The sequence below is a fragment of the Condylostylus longicornis genome, unplaced genomic scaffold (genome assembly GCF_029603195.1).
Source record: "Condylostylus longicornis isolate FDR11 unplaced genomic scaffold, ASM2960319v2 ptg000005l, whole genome shotgun sequence".
NCBI lineage: Eukaryota > Metazoa > Arthropoda > Insecta > Diptera > Dolichopodidae > Condylostylus > Condylostylus longicornis.
Genome location: NW_026577974.1, coordinates 4,329,554 through 4,347,547, shown reverse-complemented (window position 1 = coordinate 4,347,547; position 17,994 = coordinate 4,329,554). Strand labels below are relative to the sequence as shown.

At 20.1% G+C, this 17,994-nt stretch overlaps 1 protein-coding gene across 1 annotated transcript; it reads left to right on the top strand.

The window, feature by feature from the left end:
• The first annotated feature begins 3,235 nt into the window (after nt 1-3,235).
• On the top strand, nt 3,236-17,571 carry LOC129615172 (UPF0430 protein CG31712). Its single transcript, XM_055530274.1, has 6 exons — nt 3,236-3,467; nt 3,694-3,750; nt 3,842-3,998; nt 4,960-5,160; nt 13,290-13,373; nt 15,300-17,571. Exons 1-6 carry the CDS (start codon nt 3,370-3,372, stop codon nt 15,465-15,467), a joined length of 765 nt encoding a protein of 254 aa, XP_055386249.1. The 5' UTR covers nt 3,236-3,369; the 3' UTR covers nt 15,468-17,571.
• The last annotated feature ends 423 nt before the right edge of the window (nt 17,572-17,994 follow it).

Genomic DNA, 17,994 nt, shown 5'->3' with positions numbered 1-17,994 from the left:
TGCGCAGTATTGCCAAGTCATGGGAAATTTCCCATTTTAAGAGAATTTTGAAGTTTTGAAGAGAAAAAGGCCAAAAATCGTGGGAAATTCCATTAAAATTTTATTTTCTCTAAATTTAATTTCTTTTTTTAATTTTATTCGTGGCAAAATGCTTTTTTGACACTGAGTCAAAAATAAAAAGCTCTATTATTTATTTAGAAAATCTTTAAACTGATAAAGACAATTTGAAAGTATCTATTTGATTAATCATTATCAATTAAGTTATACAATTTAATAAAAGTAGTAATTTAATAAAAGGGAAATTACATAGAAAAAAATGGGAATTTTTGAACGAAGCCTAGTAAATTGATCAAGAAAGAGTTGGCAACACTGAAACTGCGTTATATGACAACACAACGACAACAACAACAATAGAAACACATAATTACAATTTCAACCGTATTCTACCATGTGTTCAAATTTATACTCGTGAGTCGTATATATTTTACGAGAATTTAAGAGGTAAAGAGGTGAGTAAGCGGTGAGACTATGAGAATATTTATAGTTTGGAAAAGGAGAAATGAAAATGGGGAGAGTATTTTTATTTTTTTTTATTTATTTTTAAGATTTCAATCTTTAAAAAATTTTATTTAATTTTCTTTCATTTTCTCCTTTTTATTTTGTAATAAACGTGTAATCATAAAAAGGTGATCATTTTTATTTAAGTAAGACATAACTATTACAACTATTTAAAAATGTTCAGGTGTCGTAATTATGACTTTATCATCAAAGACGATTACTACAAGAATATAGAAAAAAAAAAAGAGAAAAAATAAAATAAATAAAACCTATCAGTCATGCGACGTTGATGCAGCAATGATTACGCGGCTCGTATAAATACGCAATTTAAACATTTTCTTTACGGCTTAATTCTCTTATAACACAAACTGTTAAAAAAAAAAAGAGTAATTGGATTTTTAAGCATTGCAAGCATGTTTTCGATTTTAATTTTTCTAATTTTTTTTTTTTATTTCGTTTTTCTTAATAATATTTTTTAATTTAAGAATTATAAATGGATGAAGATGAATTAGAAGATTTTCAGTTGTTTAATTGCTACCGAATTTAATAATTTATTTTAATTGAGTAATTATTTTTGATTTATATGACCAAATTTAATTTTGAATTTAATTAGGAAATGAAAGTTTTGATTTAGTTTAAAAAATTCCGAACGCGCATCCAATACAGCTCTCATTTTAATTAAGAGGCAAGCGAATAAGTGACAAATTTCGAAAAAAACAAAAGAAAACAAATAAAGAAGAAGAAGGTAATGTTTTTCAAAAATATTATGAAAATTGAAATTTTGAAGAAATTTATATTTTGAATTTTCCAGCTGAAATCGAAACGTACAGTGCCGAATTTTGAAAAATACACTTTCAAGAATTTGAAAGAGCATTTAATAATTCGAATAAATTAGAAGTATAGATTAGAAGAATAGATTAGAATAATCTCAAATTTCAAGATTTCCAAGATAAAATTCTGTTTTCAGAGAAAATATTGCAGTATACTTGGATCTTTTATTTTAATCAAATGTAATGAGAAAATCGACGTACAACGTTTTGATAATGAATTTTACTCTTATTCAAATCCATTAATAATTAAGTATAAGTACGTGCGTGACCCTTAAATCTGAAACACAATAATAAGAATATTTAAATCTATATGTGAGTAAGTATATAGAGCTGATTATTAGGAGAAGAAAGTGTAAGTATATTGCCTTCAATTTAATCCTCTAAATTTAAAATTTTATGATCTTTTACAGAAGAGAAATAAAATCTCATTTGAATATCATTCGAAAACATTTATAACAAAAAAAAAATCTAATTTTTTAGAATATCGTTGGTGTCTAATCATTTGTAATTTTACACACACAAATATTATTTATACCTGAAAGCTATAAATTTTTTATTGCTCCGATTCTTATGTTATTCTACTCGTAATAGTTTTTCAATATTTATTAAGATTATAAGAATTAAAAACATTTGAATGGGTGGTCTGTTAGAATCTAAAATAAAATGAAAACACATCCCAGAGCCTAACTCGTTTATTCAATATTAGTAGGCAGAGAAATTTCAAAGGATATAATTTCCTTTTCTTTGTGGAACCATTGTTGATTTTATAACTACTTGTTCTTGAAATACTACTTATTTTAAAATACCTGTAGCAGAACACGCCGATTTTGAGATTTTAGAATAAAAACATGGGTTGTACTTAAGAAGTCATTAAAAATGAAAAGTGAATAAAATGTTGTTATCCCTGATCTTATGTGTTTTTGATTTTATTTTGTATAAATACGTTCAATATTTTAATTAAGAGAACTGTGAAATTTTATAGACTCGTGCTATCTAACTATGCAGTAGACTATTTTCTAAACCCATTTATATATGGGTGTGTATGTATGTACATAATGTGTTAACGAAAATGTGACAATTTAAATGAAAAATTAAATTTCGATTTAGCACAAATATTGGAAATCGGGTTCACGTTCGGGAAAGCGTCTTATTTAAAATTTTATATGATAAATTATAACAACAGTTATTATTAAAATTATTAAATTTTTTCATAAATCGAAAAATAAATTAACAGCGAAAATATAAAGCTATTTTATTATATAGATCTAATTTACATATTTTGAATTGTTCACAGCGACATCTATTGAATTTTTGATATTATTTTAAAAATTTTTTTATTCAAATTTGACACAGGTGACATCTATTTATAGTAATTGTAAACTATTGAATAATAAATTAATTCTGTCGGACATAATATTATTACTGGCCCTCTATTGAGAAATATCTAAAAAACTAATAAAATTTTGTCAACGAAATTGTACCTATATATATTTAAATTCCGACTTAATTTAATTTAGTTAACGTTAATAAATGATAAGTTAAGTGGAAGTATAAAATAAATCAAATAAGGAGAGCAGAGCGCAGAGAAAACCATATTAAAAAAAGTTTTTAATATGGAAAGAAAGTTTTCCTTTTCATAAACAATCCGACATAATTGAAATAAAACTATTAATTCATAAAAAATCCGCAATTCTTACAAACGATCTACAAAGTGAGCGACATCTAGTGTCCACTAGTTAATATTTTAAAAATGTTTATAAATGTTGCTCAACAATTGTTTATTACCTTTTTATTTACATCTATTGCTAACAAAGCTACGCTAACTTATAACAAATTTTTAATTTTTCTTGATAAAGAATCCATATTTTATTTGCTGCAATTTTAAATAGTTATTTAAATGTTTATAGTTGTTAAAAATTTATGAATTATTAAAAAAATATAAAATTATATAATAAAGATTTGAAAAAATTGTAAAAAAGAAATGGGTAAATCACGTTCAAGAAGCCGTTCGCATTCTAAAAGGCGTCACCATAAAAAGCACAGGCGGCACGATGATATAGAAAGAGATTCAATTTCAAGGTAAATAAATATTGAAAAATGTGTTTTTCTAGTATATTTAAATTTAAAAACTAGGTCGGTAAATACATAAAATATAAGAGTAGATTATTAAAATGGGAATTTTTATTGAAAACTTGAAACCTCTCCCCTAAAAAAAAAAAAAAAAAGTGTCCAAAGTAGGCTTCGTAAATATTGATTATTGATTTTTTATTCTTTTTATTTTTATTTTTTTTTCTTTTATATACAGAGAACATTCACACTCACGTAGATCACATAATAGAGCTAGTCGTGATTCGAAATCCAGGTAAATAGTATTTTCTTAATTTAAATTTTTATGAAAACACTTAAAAAAAAAAAATATTTTTATGATTGTTTTTAATTTTGAATGTTTTTAGAAAGAGGTCGGTGTCTGAATCTTCCTCAAATAGTTCATTGTATAATAGTGATATAGATAGCAGGCATAGAAAAAAACATAGAAGTAAAAAATTAGATGAAGTTGAAAGATTGGCTGAAATGGAACGTCAGAGGAGACAGAAGGAAGCTGAACAAAAGGTAATAATGCAACAAATTAAAATAGGATAATTTCAGAAGAGCAAACATGATGTACAAATCTTATGTTAGTGTGTAACAATAAAACCCAAAGGATAAACATGTTTTCGCCTCCCTTATGCTCATTGCTGGTATTCGTATATTTATTTGCAATTAAAAATATTTTATCCATAAATTCACCGATGTTGCAATAAAGATAAATTCCAGATGTGAACTTTTCAATAGCCGGTTTATAAACAATTTGTTAATGAATTGAAGGATCACAACAAATATATTAAACCTTAACATAATAAATTTATTTCATATATTATTAGATTTATAATCAAAGATGAAGTTATTGAACACGTGCCTAATTTTTCCATACTACAAAATTATGGTGGTTGAATATTTTACCATAATTATTAAAGGACAATATAATATATATTAATTATAAAAAATCTATAATCTTTTTAGTTAGAATTAATGATCTTATTCATTAAGAAGAACAAATATAAATTATCAAAATATTGTTTTTTATGAAAATTATAAGAATTTAGTATTGAATTTCAACGGCTTTGTTAAGGCTTACAATTTGTAATCAATCAACAATTTTCATCTACGTCTTCATTTTTCGACATTTAAAATACAAAATCTGAAACACTTTGAAATGAACTCGAATTCCGTAAGGAAGAACCATTACAGCATTTATTCCACTATTTTTATAAAATTTTCGTCTCTTTTACAAATATCTTTCTTAGTTTTAAAATACAATTAAAATTTCATTTCAAGTTTATTCATCAATCTGACTTTATTTGATTGGTGTTTAATTCATCTGAGTACAAGTCTAATATTAATTTTTTTTAAATTTAATTTTAATATCTTGATATATAAATAATATAGGATTGTACACTAGTTAATAATTTTGCAGTGAAAAAAATTAATTAATTATTTATAATTAAAATTAATTAAATAATTTTCTTTTTAGATAATTGAAGAAGAAGCAGCACGACGAATTGAATTTCTAGTTAAAAAACGTGTAGAAGAAGAATTAGAAAAAAGACGTGATGAAATTGAACAAGAAGTTACAAGGCGTGTTGAAACAGCTAAAAAACAAATGGAACAAGAAATGATGCGTGAATTAGAAATAAGACGTGAACAAATAAGAGAAGAGGAAAGACGACGTGAGGTAGGTTTTCTTTTTATATGTTTGCGTCCCCTATCCCTCCCTACGTCCTCCCCCCACACACCCACCAAATTATGTCTGTATTCCTTAGCAGTTTTGTAATATTTATTTTATCAAATGAAAAAAAAAAAAAAAATCAAACGAAAACTGTACTGCTAACCGAATTTATTATTAATTCATATTTTAAAATCCGTCTTTTTTTTTTTTATTGAAAATTTTTTTTATAATTTATTTTTAATTTATTTATTTTTGTACAGAGATACAATATTTTTCTCAATAACGGATATTGTTATAGTTTTAATAATTCTTTTTTTTAAGTAAAAGTAAAAAAAAAATTTTTTAATTGTTATTTTTTTAATTTATTTTTTATTTAAATAAAAGTTTTCCAAAAAAACAAAAAAAAAAGAACAATACAATTTATATTAAAGCTTTTAATATTAAAAAAAATTTAAAATTTAGCAAGAAACGAAAAAAAAAAGGCGAAAGTAAAAAATAAAAACCAAAAGTAAACCTTTTTTTCTTTACCTTTAAAATAACAAAAAAAAATTATCCTTAAATTTTTCAAAGCACTTTTTTATATACCAAATATAGAGACATTAAAAAATATATAGAAACCAGAAATGTAAAGACAATGTGCCCACATTATTTATAATATAATTATAAAAACAATAATTATGTCGCATTGTATATATATATATATATATGCATATATATATATACGTACATTATATATACGTACATTATATATATATTGCATTATATATATATATATATCATAAATATGGATATCATACTGATAAATTGTGTAAATGTATAATTTTATAGTTTTTCCTTTTTTTTTTTAAATTAATTAATTAATTAATTATTTTAAATATTTTCATGTATTTATTAACCATATTAAAAGTATATAAATTATAATATTAATACATAATTATTTATTTATATACAAATATATATATTATACAATATATTATTTATTTTCTTTTCCTTATTATGTATTTATTAATTTTTATTATAATTATAGTAAATAACTATATATATATGCTTTTATTTTCTCTTTTTTAATTTTTTATTATTAATTTTTATATTACATAGTATACGAGTACTTATATACATTAAATACATATATATTCTCGGATATATACATATAAATTATATATAAATATATTAATATTTAATTTTACTTTTCTCTTTAAAATTTATTATTTAATAGCCATACATACTTTATTATAAATATTTATATTATATAATCTTTTGCATGCAAAATATCGCAAGCCATATTCAAAAAAAAAAAAAAAATTTTTTTTTGTTTAGAAATTTCCTTACTTTAATAATAATTATTAATAATATTTAATGAATAAATTAATAACAAAAAAATTTAAATTAAAATTAATAAATTTAGCAAACACAAATTCCAAAATCCAAAAAAGAAAAAGTAAAAAAAAAACATATTAAATGAATACAAAAAGACTGATAATTAAAAAAAATAAAAACAGAAAAAAACAGACTCAAAATATGCTTTTAAAAAGGATTATAAAACAAAACTCCTTAGGTTTCCAGTTGGAAGCGTATACATATACAAAAATGGTGCAATTAAAATTTCAAATTAACTGATGACTTCAAGTAAGAAACCTTAATGTTAGGTTGTTTTCAAATTTGAAATAATAAAAAAATATTTTTATTGATAGGTTTACATTTTTTTTTTTTTTTTGTTTTATTCCTTGGTATTTTTGGGGAATATTTATAATAACTATTAAATATAAATAATATTATAATATTTTTTTTTTCTGTCTTATATTTGAGACGCTCAGTATATTAGTGGCCTATTCAATATTTTTTTTTTTTACAAAAATGAGTTATTATGTTTTGATAGAGCTGTAATGGCCTTAAAGAATTGTTCTATATTTTCAAAATATTTAATTTACTCCTATTTTCATTCTATTTTTGACATAAGTTCGTATTTCATTATAAATTGCAATTTATTCGAAATGTCATATGTGGCAAGTGGGCCACTAATGTACCGAGAAGCTCTCATTTGTAAAAAATAATTTAATTAATAATTTAATTAATTAATTTATCATGAAAATAATGAAAGGTGAACAAACAAATCAAAATTTATAGAATATTGAATTTAATATTGAATTTAATTCAATTTTTAATATTAACATAAAAAAGAAACAAAAAAATTTAATGTGGCGGAGCTTTGTTAATTTAAAAAACAAAAAATAAATAAATTTGTTGTTATTGCCCCCTGTTCCCCTCCCCTACTCCCTTCTCTCATATTTTTTTTTGTATCACTTTAATTAATTTTTTTTTTTTACATAAATTAAATAAAAATTAATAAATTTTAATATTTTAGCTAGACTTTTCTATTTTCTATGTAATAAAAAAGTAATAAATTAAATTTTTATAGGACCTAAATTAGTTAATAAATCTCAAAAATATTTAAAATATAATTCAAAATTCTAGTTTTATAAAATCATTAAATACAATATATTTTTTTCATATTCATTAAGATTTGAAAATTTTGAAAATACACGTTTCACAAATTTATTTATTTAGTCATTTTAGTTAAAGAAAACAAGCTTATTTAAGAAAAGAATAAACTATTGAACCCCCGCTCCCCCCCCCTCAAATATTATAAAATTTTTCACCTAAATCTATTATATTAGAAATAATATTTTATTTATTTTAATTTTTTTATTGTATATAATATTGTTAATAAAAGTTTTTTTTTGTTTTCTACACATATATAGATATTTATAATATTATATTTAATATTTTAATATAACAAATATACAATTTAAATGAATATTTTATTTAATGAAATTTTATTGATTGTAATTAAATAAACAAACAAAAAGAAAAAAGTAATGCTTGTGCTCGCTTTAAAATTAATTATTTAATTAAAAAAAAAAAAAATAACAAAATTTATATTGTATGTATATTTGCTTATTATTGATAAAATATTAAGAACATTTTAAAAAATATATTTTTAAAGACATTGAAAAATTTTTTATAATATTTATTATAAACATTTTATAATTTCAATATCTACAATTTGTAACAATGACTTTTTACCGAAATTAAAGTGAAATTCAAAATGATTTCAAATAGCCGAAAATAACCGAACTCCATTTAGAACAGATTAAATTTAATTAATTAGATAGTGAAACTTAAAATTATTTGCCTTGCGTCTAGAAGAGGTCCACTGAAATATTTTTTTATTTTTCGAAGTTATACACGAATGCAAATTATATAAATACAAAAAAAAAAAAAATTAAATAAAAAATATATTGAAAAATTCAATTAACAAATTTTAAAATTTTTTTTTTGTTAAATATTTTAATATTTTAAAATATTTTCTTTTTAATGAAAGTATTTTCTTACATTTATTTTTTTTTTTTGTGTGGTATTTTGTTTTCCAATATGCGATTTTTTTATTTTTTTTTTGTCTTTAAATTAATATGAAGGTATTCTCTATTTAAAATTAATAAAAAAAAATCTTATTAAAATTAAATAAACAAAATATAATTAACAAAAAAAATTTTATGAATTAAATAAGATGAGATTTTTAATTTTATAGATGAATACCTTCATTTTGAAAATAATAATATGTGTTAAATGGAATGAATAATATATTAAATTTCTAGGTCTTTCTTATAATATTGGATGATAAAAAAAAAAATTGATATATCATTTATAAGTTTTTATTATTATATATAATTTTTTAATTTTTAATTATTGTTACTCTCAAATTAATTGTTGAAAAGATGTTGGACTTTATTTTTTCTTTTAATTCTTAATCATTAATGTATTTCAATTGTGAATTTTAGTTTTCTCTTTGAAATTTTGAGAATGAGAGAATCCCGAGAGAATAGAATGACGAAATGAATAATTTTTTTAAAATTTGAAATTTTTGTTTATTTATTTGAGAGACTTGTATTATACAAATATTATAGTTTAGGGTATAATATAATTAAATTAAAATTGTTTTTACATAAATTTTATTTATAATCCAAAAAAAATAAATATTTTTATTATTAATTTTCATTCTTTACTCCATTTTTTTTTTGGAATGGATTTTTTTTTTCGTAATATTGACCGATATTTTTATATATTGTAAATGACATAAGCAAAATAGGAAATTGTTTTTTTTTTCTGTATGTAATATGAAATTGTTGGGAAAAACATGAAATCTTCTACAACTATAATACTTGCCTTCTATTAATACACTTACATTATTACATTATTTAAAATTAAATCGATAGAGGTTGTGGATTCAATAAATAAAAAAAAATAAAACTCATATACTTTAATTATCGAAAATTGAATGATTTGAAATATTTGGGGCGATTAAAATATAAACGCAAAATTTGAACGAAATCTCGTGATTTTATTACATGAAAAACAGACAATTTTTAAGTTATTTAAGCAAAAACAAAAAAATAATTTAAAATAAATATTTTATATCTATTTATAATAATTATTATTATTATATAATTAAAACATGATATATAACGGCGATTTACAGGTATTATTCAATTATTCATTTTCTTTTGTTTAGAAAATTAAAAAAAAAAAAAAATAAAAAAAATTTAAATAAAATTAAAAAATTAAATTTTTTTTTTTTCTTTATCATAGTTTTTTGATTCAAATAAAAAAAAAATAATATTATATATATATATTTTGTTTTAAAAACATATTTACTTATTATATAAGATAAATATATATATTATTATATAAAAATAGTGCTGGAGATGAACGTAAAATTATTATCGGAAAATTTTTGGAAAAAAAAAAAAAAAATTTATAGTTTTTTTTTTTTTTAAATAATTTCATAGTTTTTATATTCTGTTTTTCCTCAGCATTAATTTTTTTTTTTTTTTGATTATTTTAATTTTAAAATAAAATATCATTCTTATCAGAAGTCTGTGGTCTCTGTCATTGTTATCACAAAAAAAGTGAATAAAAATTAAAAGAGAATGATAAACAGTTATGCGTTATTCATTTGTTTTTGTTTTTTTTAATGATGACACCGGATTTCTTTAGCAGTGACATTTGTCGTGAAATAGTGAAAAAATGTGTTTCAGTTATATTCAAGTTGTCGTTCTGTTACAATTAAATTTCACTTGAAATGTATTTCGATTATTTATTGCACCCACGTCATTCGGCAACTTGAAATACTATAAATTTTGTTACGATGTGACAATGAGAACGACAAATGTCAAATAAGTGACAGGTGACAATTTTAATAAGGTTCATTAAATTTGAAATTTTGATAGTCACTTAATAATATTAGAAAACAGAATTAATTATTTTTTTTTTATTCTTTATTTCGTTTATTATTTCAAAATAGACACAACGCAATTTTAGTCTTTATAAGCTCTCACACACATATTTTGTAAATTATAATCAAAAATTAAATAATTTTATTTAATATAGTAGATAATAAATTGCTTTTATTCCAAAACTGTCTTTTTTGGCTCATTAATTTTTATTTTTCATTAAAATAGGTAAAATATTTAAAAAAAAGCTAAAAAAGTGATTATCACAATTTTGAAAACAATCAAAATAAAATATTAAGATTTAATTGAGTTTTTATTTTTTTTTCTTTGTTTTCTATAAAATTATATATTTGAGCTATATTAATATAATTAATAATAAGCTTTTAATATAGAATATAGTTATAAATTTTTATTTAAATTAAAATATTTAAAATTTTCATATTTTATTAATAAAAGAAGCTTCATATATATTTTTATTATTATAGAAATATTTTATAAAATAATTTTTTTAAATTTTTATTTTTTTTTTAAATTAACCATTTTCTTTAGTAATATTAATAAAATAAAAATAAGGCAATAAAAACATAAAAAATTAGGGATTGCAAAATTAGAATTAAGAATTTTTATAATGATAAAATAAAAATTGAATAAACAAAATTAAAATAATATTTTAAAGCTTATTTTATATTTTTATATTTTATTAAATATTTATTATTATTTATTATTTTTTTATTATTATTTATTTTTATATGTATTATGTATTGTGTATTTGAATTATATAATATTAAACATTGTTATTTTATTGTTATTTTTTTTTCTTTAAATATTTTCAATAAATTAATTGTGAATTTGCGAAAATTCACAATGAATTATTATTATTAAAACAATAATACATTTAAAAAAAAATAAATAAATATGTACAAATATATTATGCAAATTATTAATATTATTTATTAACAATAATCATACACACACCGAAATAAATAAATAATTTTGTTTTTAATATTTAATAATAATTAATTTAATAATAACTTTAAATATTATCATATAGAAAAATATAGCATTCGCAAAATAATAATTTATAAAATTTATTTTCAGCCTATTCTTTATTTTATATCCATTAAATAAATTTCCCTCTCCTATATGTAAAAAAATTAATTTACAAAAAAAAAAAATCTAATTAAAAATAATTTTAATATTTAATCTGTTTTTTTTTTTCTCTCTCTATTTTCAATTCTATAAAATTTTGCAATTCCTATATTATTAAATTAAATTATGTAATTTTTAAATAAAATCGAAAAAAAGAACCAATCCAATATTGAATTTTTATAATTTTAATTTAATTTAGAAATTAAATTATATAACTAGGAAATAAAGTAAAATCAAATAAATATTCTATTTAATTCCTATAATTCACCATTTTTTCACCGAAAACAAACTAAAATTATTAAATTTTAAAGAAATAATGTAAAATTTAAAATTAATTCTGAGGTATTATTAAAATTTTAATTAAAAATAATCTTAATTAAAAAAATTAAATTAAAATCGCACAATATACAATAATTATAATAAAATTATTGTTATTATAAAATGACTGAAATCGCAAAAACCAAAAAATAATTTTTCGTTTATCTCTTGTATTTTTAAATAAAAAAATTTACATATTTTAATTTTTTCTTTTAATTTTTATTTTTATATATACATATTTTATTCGTTTTTTTTTATATATTTATTATAATTTTTTTTCTTTAATTCTATTTTCCATATTTTTTAGCAAAAAAAAAAAAATATTGTGAATTTTACCAATATTCTGTGTGTGTATGTCTTTTTTTAAAAAAAAAAACCAAGTTAATAAAAAGAAAAATACTAAAAGGAAGTGGAAACAAAATTAATTTTTCGAATTTTTTTACACAAATATTCAAATAAATTCAAATAGTTTTATCATGTATGACGTAATTGCCAACTTGTCAAATTCATAGCACTCGATATGTATGGCGAACGAATTTATTCGACAATGTTTTTCACTCAATGGCAGTATTTATAATAAATTGAAATAGTCTTATCATGTATGACGGAATTACCAACTTGTTGAATTCTTGTGAATTGCCAAATTAGGAACAATTGATGTTACGTATGGCGAATGAATTTATTCGACAATGTTTTTTATTCAATGGCAGTATTTATGCAATATATTTTACATTAAATTGTAACACTAAAATTCTTCCTACTTTTAATAAATTCGTATATTCACCTGATTGTATTTTTTTTCGAATTTGCAAACAGATTGTAACAATTTAATATTTTTTTTGGGTATTTGAACAAATTCGTAAAGCGTAATTAATACCAAACCATTTACAAACGCTGGCAATTGTTTTTGGCAAATTCGTTACACATAATAAACCTATAAATTTGAATTTAGAAAACATTCTTACACATAATATCATAAAATGCAGTAAAATATTAAAAATTGTATATTTGGGCTTATATAAAAAAAAAAGTGTTACCCTCTACTTTTAATATTGCTGTAGTTTTAATATTGTTTTTTCTTCCTTTTAATTTTAAAAAAAAATATTGTGTATTTAAATTGCAAAATTATGGTAGTGTCAAAAATAATTTAAAAAAAAAAAAAACATATTAAAATATGTAAAAATTTTTTATTTATTATTTTCTAAAATTAAAAAAAAAAAAAATTTTTTTTTTAGTTTGCGAAAAAATACATTCATTTACTTTTTTTTTTTTTTGTTCTATTAGGATATTTAAAATCTTTTTTAATATTTTTTCAATTTGATAATATTTTTGTTAACAATTTTTTCCCTTTTTTCATTTCACGGACCATTTTTATAGGAAGAGGAAAAGAAAAAACGTGAAGAATTGGAAACAATATTAGCAGAAAATAATAAAAAAATAGAAGAAGCTCAAAGGAAACTGGTAAGTTGAAATCAATAATTTTGTCCAGTGGATTACTTTTTTTTTGGAAGCATTTTTTTAATATTGTAACTACGTATACTTGAAATGTTGCAACGACGTAATTTATTGATAATAATTATTTATTATCATAAAATATTATTATTATTTATTTTAACATATATTATTATAATTAGCTTTATCATGAATTCCGTTCGTAATTCCTGAAATTCGGAAATTTATACGAATTTTATATAATCTATTGTGAATTACTGAAATTCTACTTCGAATATTCGTAATGTTAAAAGTTTACAAAAGAAATAATACGAAAGAATAACACGTGATAAGCAGTTTAAAGAGAATGGTCAATTTAAACTTTTAAGTTTTTGAGTTTTTCATAATTTTTTATATAAGGAGAAAATTGTAAGTATTTATTTTGATTTATAGTATTCATTTTACATGTAATATATTTGAAAGGTCAAAAAGCAGAACGAGTCATGTTCAGTACGAAATATTAGTAGAATTGCTGTAAGAAAATCCCTTTATTTACCAAGAAGATGTAAATCGAAATTGGACATATGATGGACGTATTTTTCTTTGAAAAATTTTCAAGCAATCACTCATTCAGCAAATCAAAAAAAAAAAAATGGATTTTGCTGAGTGCTTCGTCTTACAAAAAACGTAAGAACTACGGCAAACCTGTTTGAAAATCGGATTCAAATCAAAAAACTTGAACGAAATCTTTAAGCGAAAATTAATGGATTGAACTTGAGGACTAATACACAAGAATTATTCAAAATACATTTTGGCATTTTTGTCAACTGTCGTCTAAATCGAGAGATTTCATATTTGCTAAAAACCTTTTTACTTTTCAAAAATATTCAAAAACTAAAAACATAAAAAATCTTTATTGTACAAAAGTTGTTTGACATAAATATTGGTTGTTTGAAAATAAACATTTGACTATTGAAATAATATAGACTAGACACTCCGAAAAATTGTCGTGCCATTACTGATTAATAATCTCTTCGAGTGAAATTTGTATTCAATCAAAACTCGCAATTCGTAGGTATTTTACGAGTGGAATTCATGATAGTGCTGAATGTCTCTGATATCAAAAGTGCAACAAGTTCCTATTATACTACATAATTCAACTCTTATAAAAGTTGTATAACACTTATAAAAGTTGTATAACACTTATGAAAATTGATTTGTGTAGTGAATATGAAGTATCACTTCTGCATTTTGGATGTCAGAGTGTGTTTTTTAGTATTTTGGGATAGAAATAAAACAAAAAAGAAAAACAAAAACGACTAAGCTAAAAATTTGCTGTTGATATTTTAATTTTTTTATTGGATTTTGTTTTTAAGAATTCATAAAAATAGAGAAGTGATTAATCATTATATAAATTTTATAGTGCTGTATACTATTAATATTTGACTAAATCATTAAAAAGAAAATTAATGTTAATTTATTGTTAATTAACAAATAAAAATCAAATTAATTTTATAAAATTTTATCGATGGAATGGGGGCAAAAAACCAAAATGTGCTAGAATTTGGTTACTTCATGGCGTAAAATAAAACTTCTTAGTGGTATTTTAAATTTTTGTTTTTGTGATTTTTTTTACCTTATTTTTAATTTTTTTTTTTTTTTTACTAAAAACAATCTTAGCAGAGCAAATTAATTTGCAAAATGAACTCGAGTTATAATAATTAAATTAAGCTCATCATTATTAAAATTGATATAAAAAATTTGCAAATACAGAAAATTAATTTTTTTCCTATTTGCATATTTTCTGTACAATTCTAATAACAGTACAAAAATTTAATATATTTTTTATATATTCATATTATATTTTTAAAAAATATTAAAAAACTAAAATTAATAAAAAATTTTTTTTTTTTTTTTTTTTTTTTTTTGTTTAAAAAAACAATTCTTAATTTTTAGGCCGAAGAACGTTTGGCAATTATTGAAGAACAAAGAAAAATGGATGAAGAAAGACAAAGAATGCGTAAGGAACAAGAAAAACGTGTTAAAGAAGAACAAAAAATGATATTAGGAAAAAATAATTCCAGACCGAAATTATCATTTTCTTTAAAGCCTGGGGTTTCATAATTATTTTGCAATCATTTTAAAAATAACATTTTTTTCAATCGATACGAGATAATTTTGATGACTTAAGTATGATAATTAAGAAGAAGAGTGTGTTTTTTTTTTTTGTTCTATTCTCTGCAATACACACACATCAATATTCGGAAAATATGAAAAATATAAAGATAAAAAATGCTATTCTAATATTAAAGAATAGGAAGTAATCAAAAAAAAAATAATAATAATAAAATTAATAAGAGTAACGCTTGATGCCTTTTTTAACGTTCGTATCTCCATAAAATACTATTTAAATAAATAAAGTGTAAGCGATAATGTAAAATACGCATTAAATTCTTTTGCATCTCAATCGATATTGCAGTCAACAAAAGCATATATGCAATATTTGCATTGTGACCGATAATACAAAAAAAAAAAAAAACAAATGTTACGTAATTAATAATGTCAATTATTGTCAGTAATATTGTTAATTTTTTTTGGCACCTTTGTTTTAAAAAAATTTTAACTGTTGATTTTGTTTTTTTTGTGCAAAATGGAATATTTTGAGGAGGATAGGTTAATTTTATTTAATGAATACTATTTCTAAAAATATTCAAATCAAAATTTGTATTCATGAATGTTGATATACGTAAGTTGATATACATTGTTGATTGCCGGTTGTTGACCGTCGGATGCAATTATTGTCGACTGATATTTGACATTATCGATTAACACCTTTAATCATTTTATTTAATAAATGATTTATGACTTTTAAATTTATTCTATATTCTTTTAATTTTTGATCGTAATAAAAATTAATTTTTTTAATTAAATAATCTCATGCCTGTATAGCTAAAGATTAAAAATTTCATTATTTCTATTAATTTTAAAAATTGATTATGATTAAAAGTGAGAATATTGTGGTAAAAAATAAGTAAAGCAAAAAATTTTAAAATGCGGTATTAATATAAGTATATTGGCTTATTTATTCCATATATATCAGAAACTAGGAAATTTAATTAAATCTATTAAAATTGAAAATGATTTTGATATGAAATTTTAATAAATTTTTTCTTCTATATTTAGTTCTCTAAACCTCAAAAAATAATTATATTTTCATTTACAATTTAAATAATTGTAGTATAAACTTTAAAATACTCTTATTCATTTAGTGGTTGCAAATTAACAGGATATCAAAGTTATTAAACATGCAAAAAAAAAAAAATGAAAAAAATAATTAAAAAACAGAAAAAAAAAACCAGTAATAGTAATAATGAGTGTTTTATTTTCTTCTATCGAAGAAAATTTATATTAAATAAAAATAAAAAACAATTTTTCATAAATTGAGTAAAAAATGAAAAAAAATTAAACAAAAATAATTAAAGCAAAAGTAAAATAGATAAAGCAATTTTTTTCTAGATTTAAATTGAACAATATTACAAAATCTATATTAACTTTAAAATATTTATTTAAATCGTATTTTAAAAATAGTTAAAAAGTTATAAGACACAAAACAAGAAAAAGAAATTTTTAAAAATCAAATAATGAAAATTAATTTTTTAACTATAATCGTTCTCTATTTTTTTTTTTTATTTTAAATTTAAATCTACAGCGATAATATTTTTAACATTGAAACTATCTAGAAAAATTAATTAATTAAACGATCAGTAGAGAAGTGCTTCCAGTGCTTGTTTTTTGTTTCCTTTCTTAAATACCGAAATTTTTATTTTTAATTTAACAATAATTTTATAAAATTTTATTTAAAATTTTCCTTTTTAAATCTTTCAATAATATTTTTTTTTTAATTAAACACCAATTTTACTATTGATTCTAATTCTACAATAAGAAAATTTTATTATATTTTTAATTTATCTATATATATATATATATATATATATATATAATAAATATATATTTAATAATATAATTGTGATGCATAAATATTTTCTTTTTATATTAAATTTTAATATAAATATGTTCTATATTTGTATATATATATATACAAAATATGTTTAATAATAAATAATATTTGATTTTTTTTTCAGTTAATTTAACAAAACTAATTAAAAACAAAAAAATAATATATATTATATTAATTAGTTTTAAAAATTTTTGAAAAAATAAGTAGGTTCTTTTTGAAACTATATAATTTATAATTAAATAATTTTATAGGTTAAAATATAGACGTCTTAATAAAATACAAAAAAAAAAAAGTTAAAATATTCAAAAATTAAAATAATAAAATAAATTGTGTTTTATTTGTAATAACCATATTAGAATAATTGTTGAAATAAATAAACTATAAACTAAATTAAAAAAAAAATACTTACCAAACATAGTAAATGCTTTGAGAATTGTTAAATATTGCACATTAGTTAGATACAAGATTCCTCTGAAAACACTAGCTTAGAGTACAGTGTTCATATTTAATAAGAACTGTTTAAAATGAAATTTAATAAACTGCTTAAACTGTAATTGCTTTTAAAAACGTAGAACAGCAGCGTTTTTGAAAACTACAACTGCAAGTAAAACATTTTAGAAATTTCAAGCAATT

Coding starts and splice junctions, on each gene's coding strand:
- LOC129615172 (XM_055530274.1), top strand. CDS start 3,370: ATGGGTAAATCACGTTCAAGAAGCCGTTCGCATTCTAAAAGGCGTCAC. Junction 3,999..4,959: donor AGAAGGAAGCTGAACAAAAG/GTAATAATGCAA, acceptor TTTTCTTTTTAG/ATAATTGAAGAAGAAGCAGC. Junction 5,161..13,289: donor AAGAGGAAAGACGACGTGAG/GTAGGTTTTCTT, acceptor CCATTTTTATAG/GAAGAGGAAAAGAAAAAACG.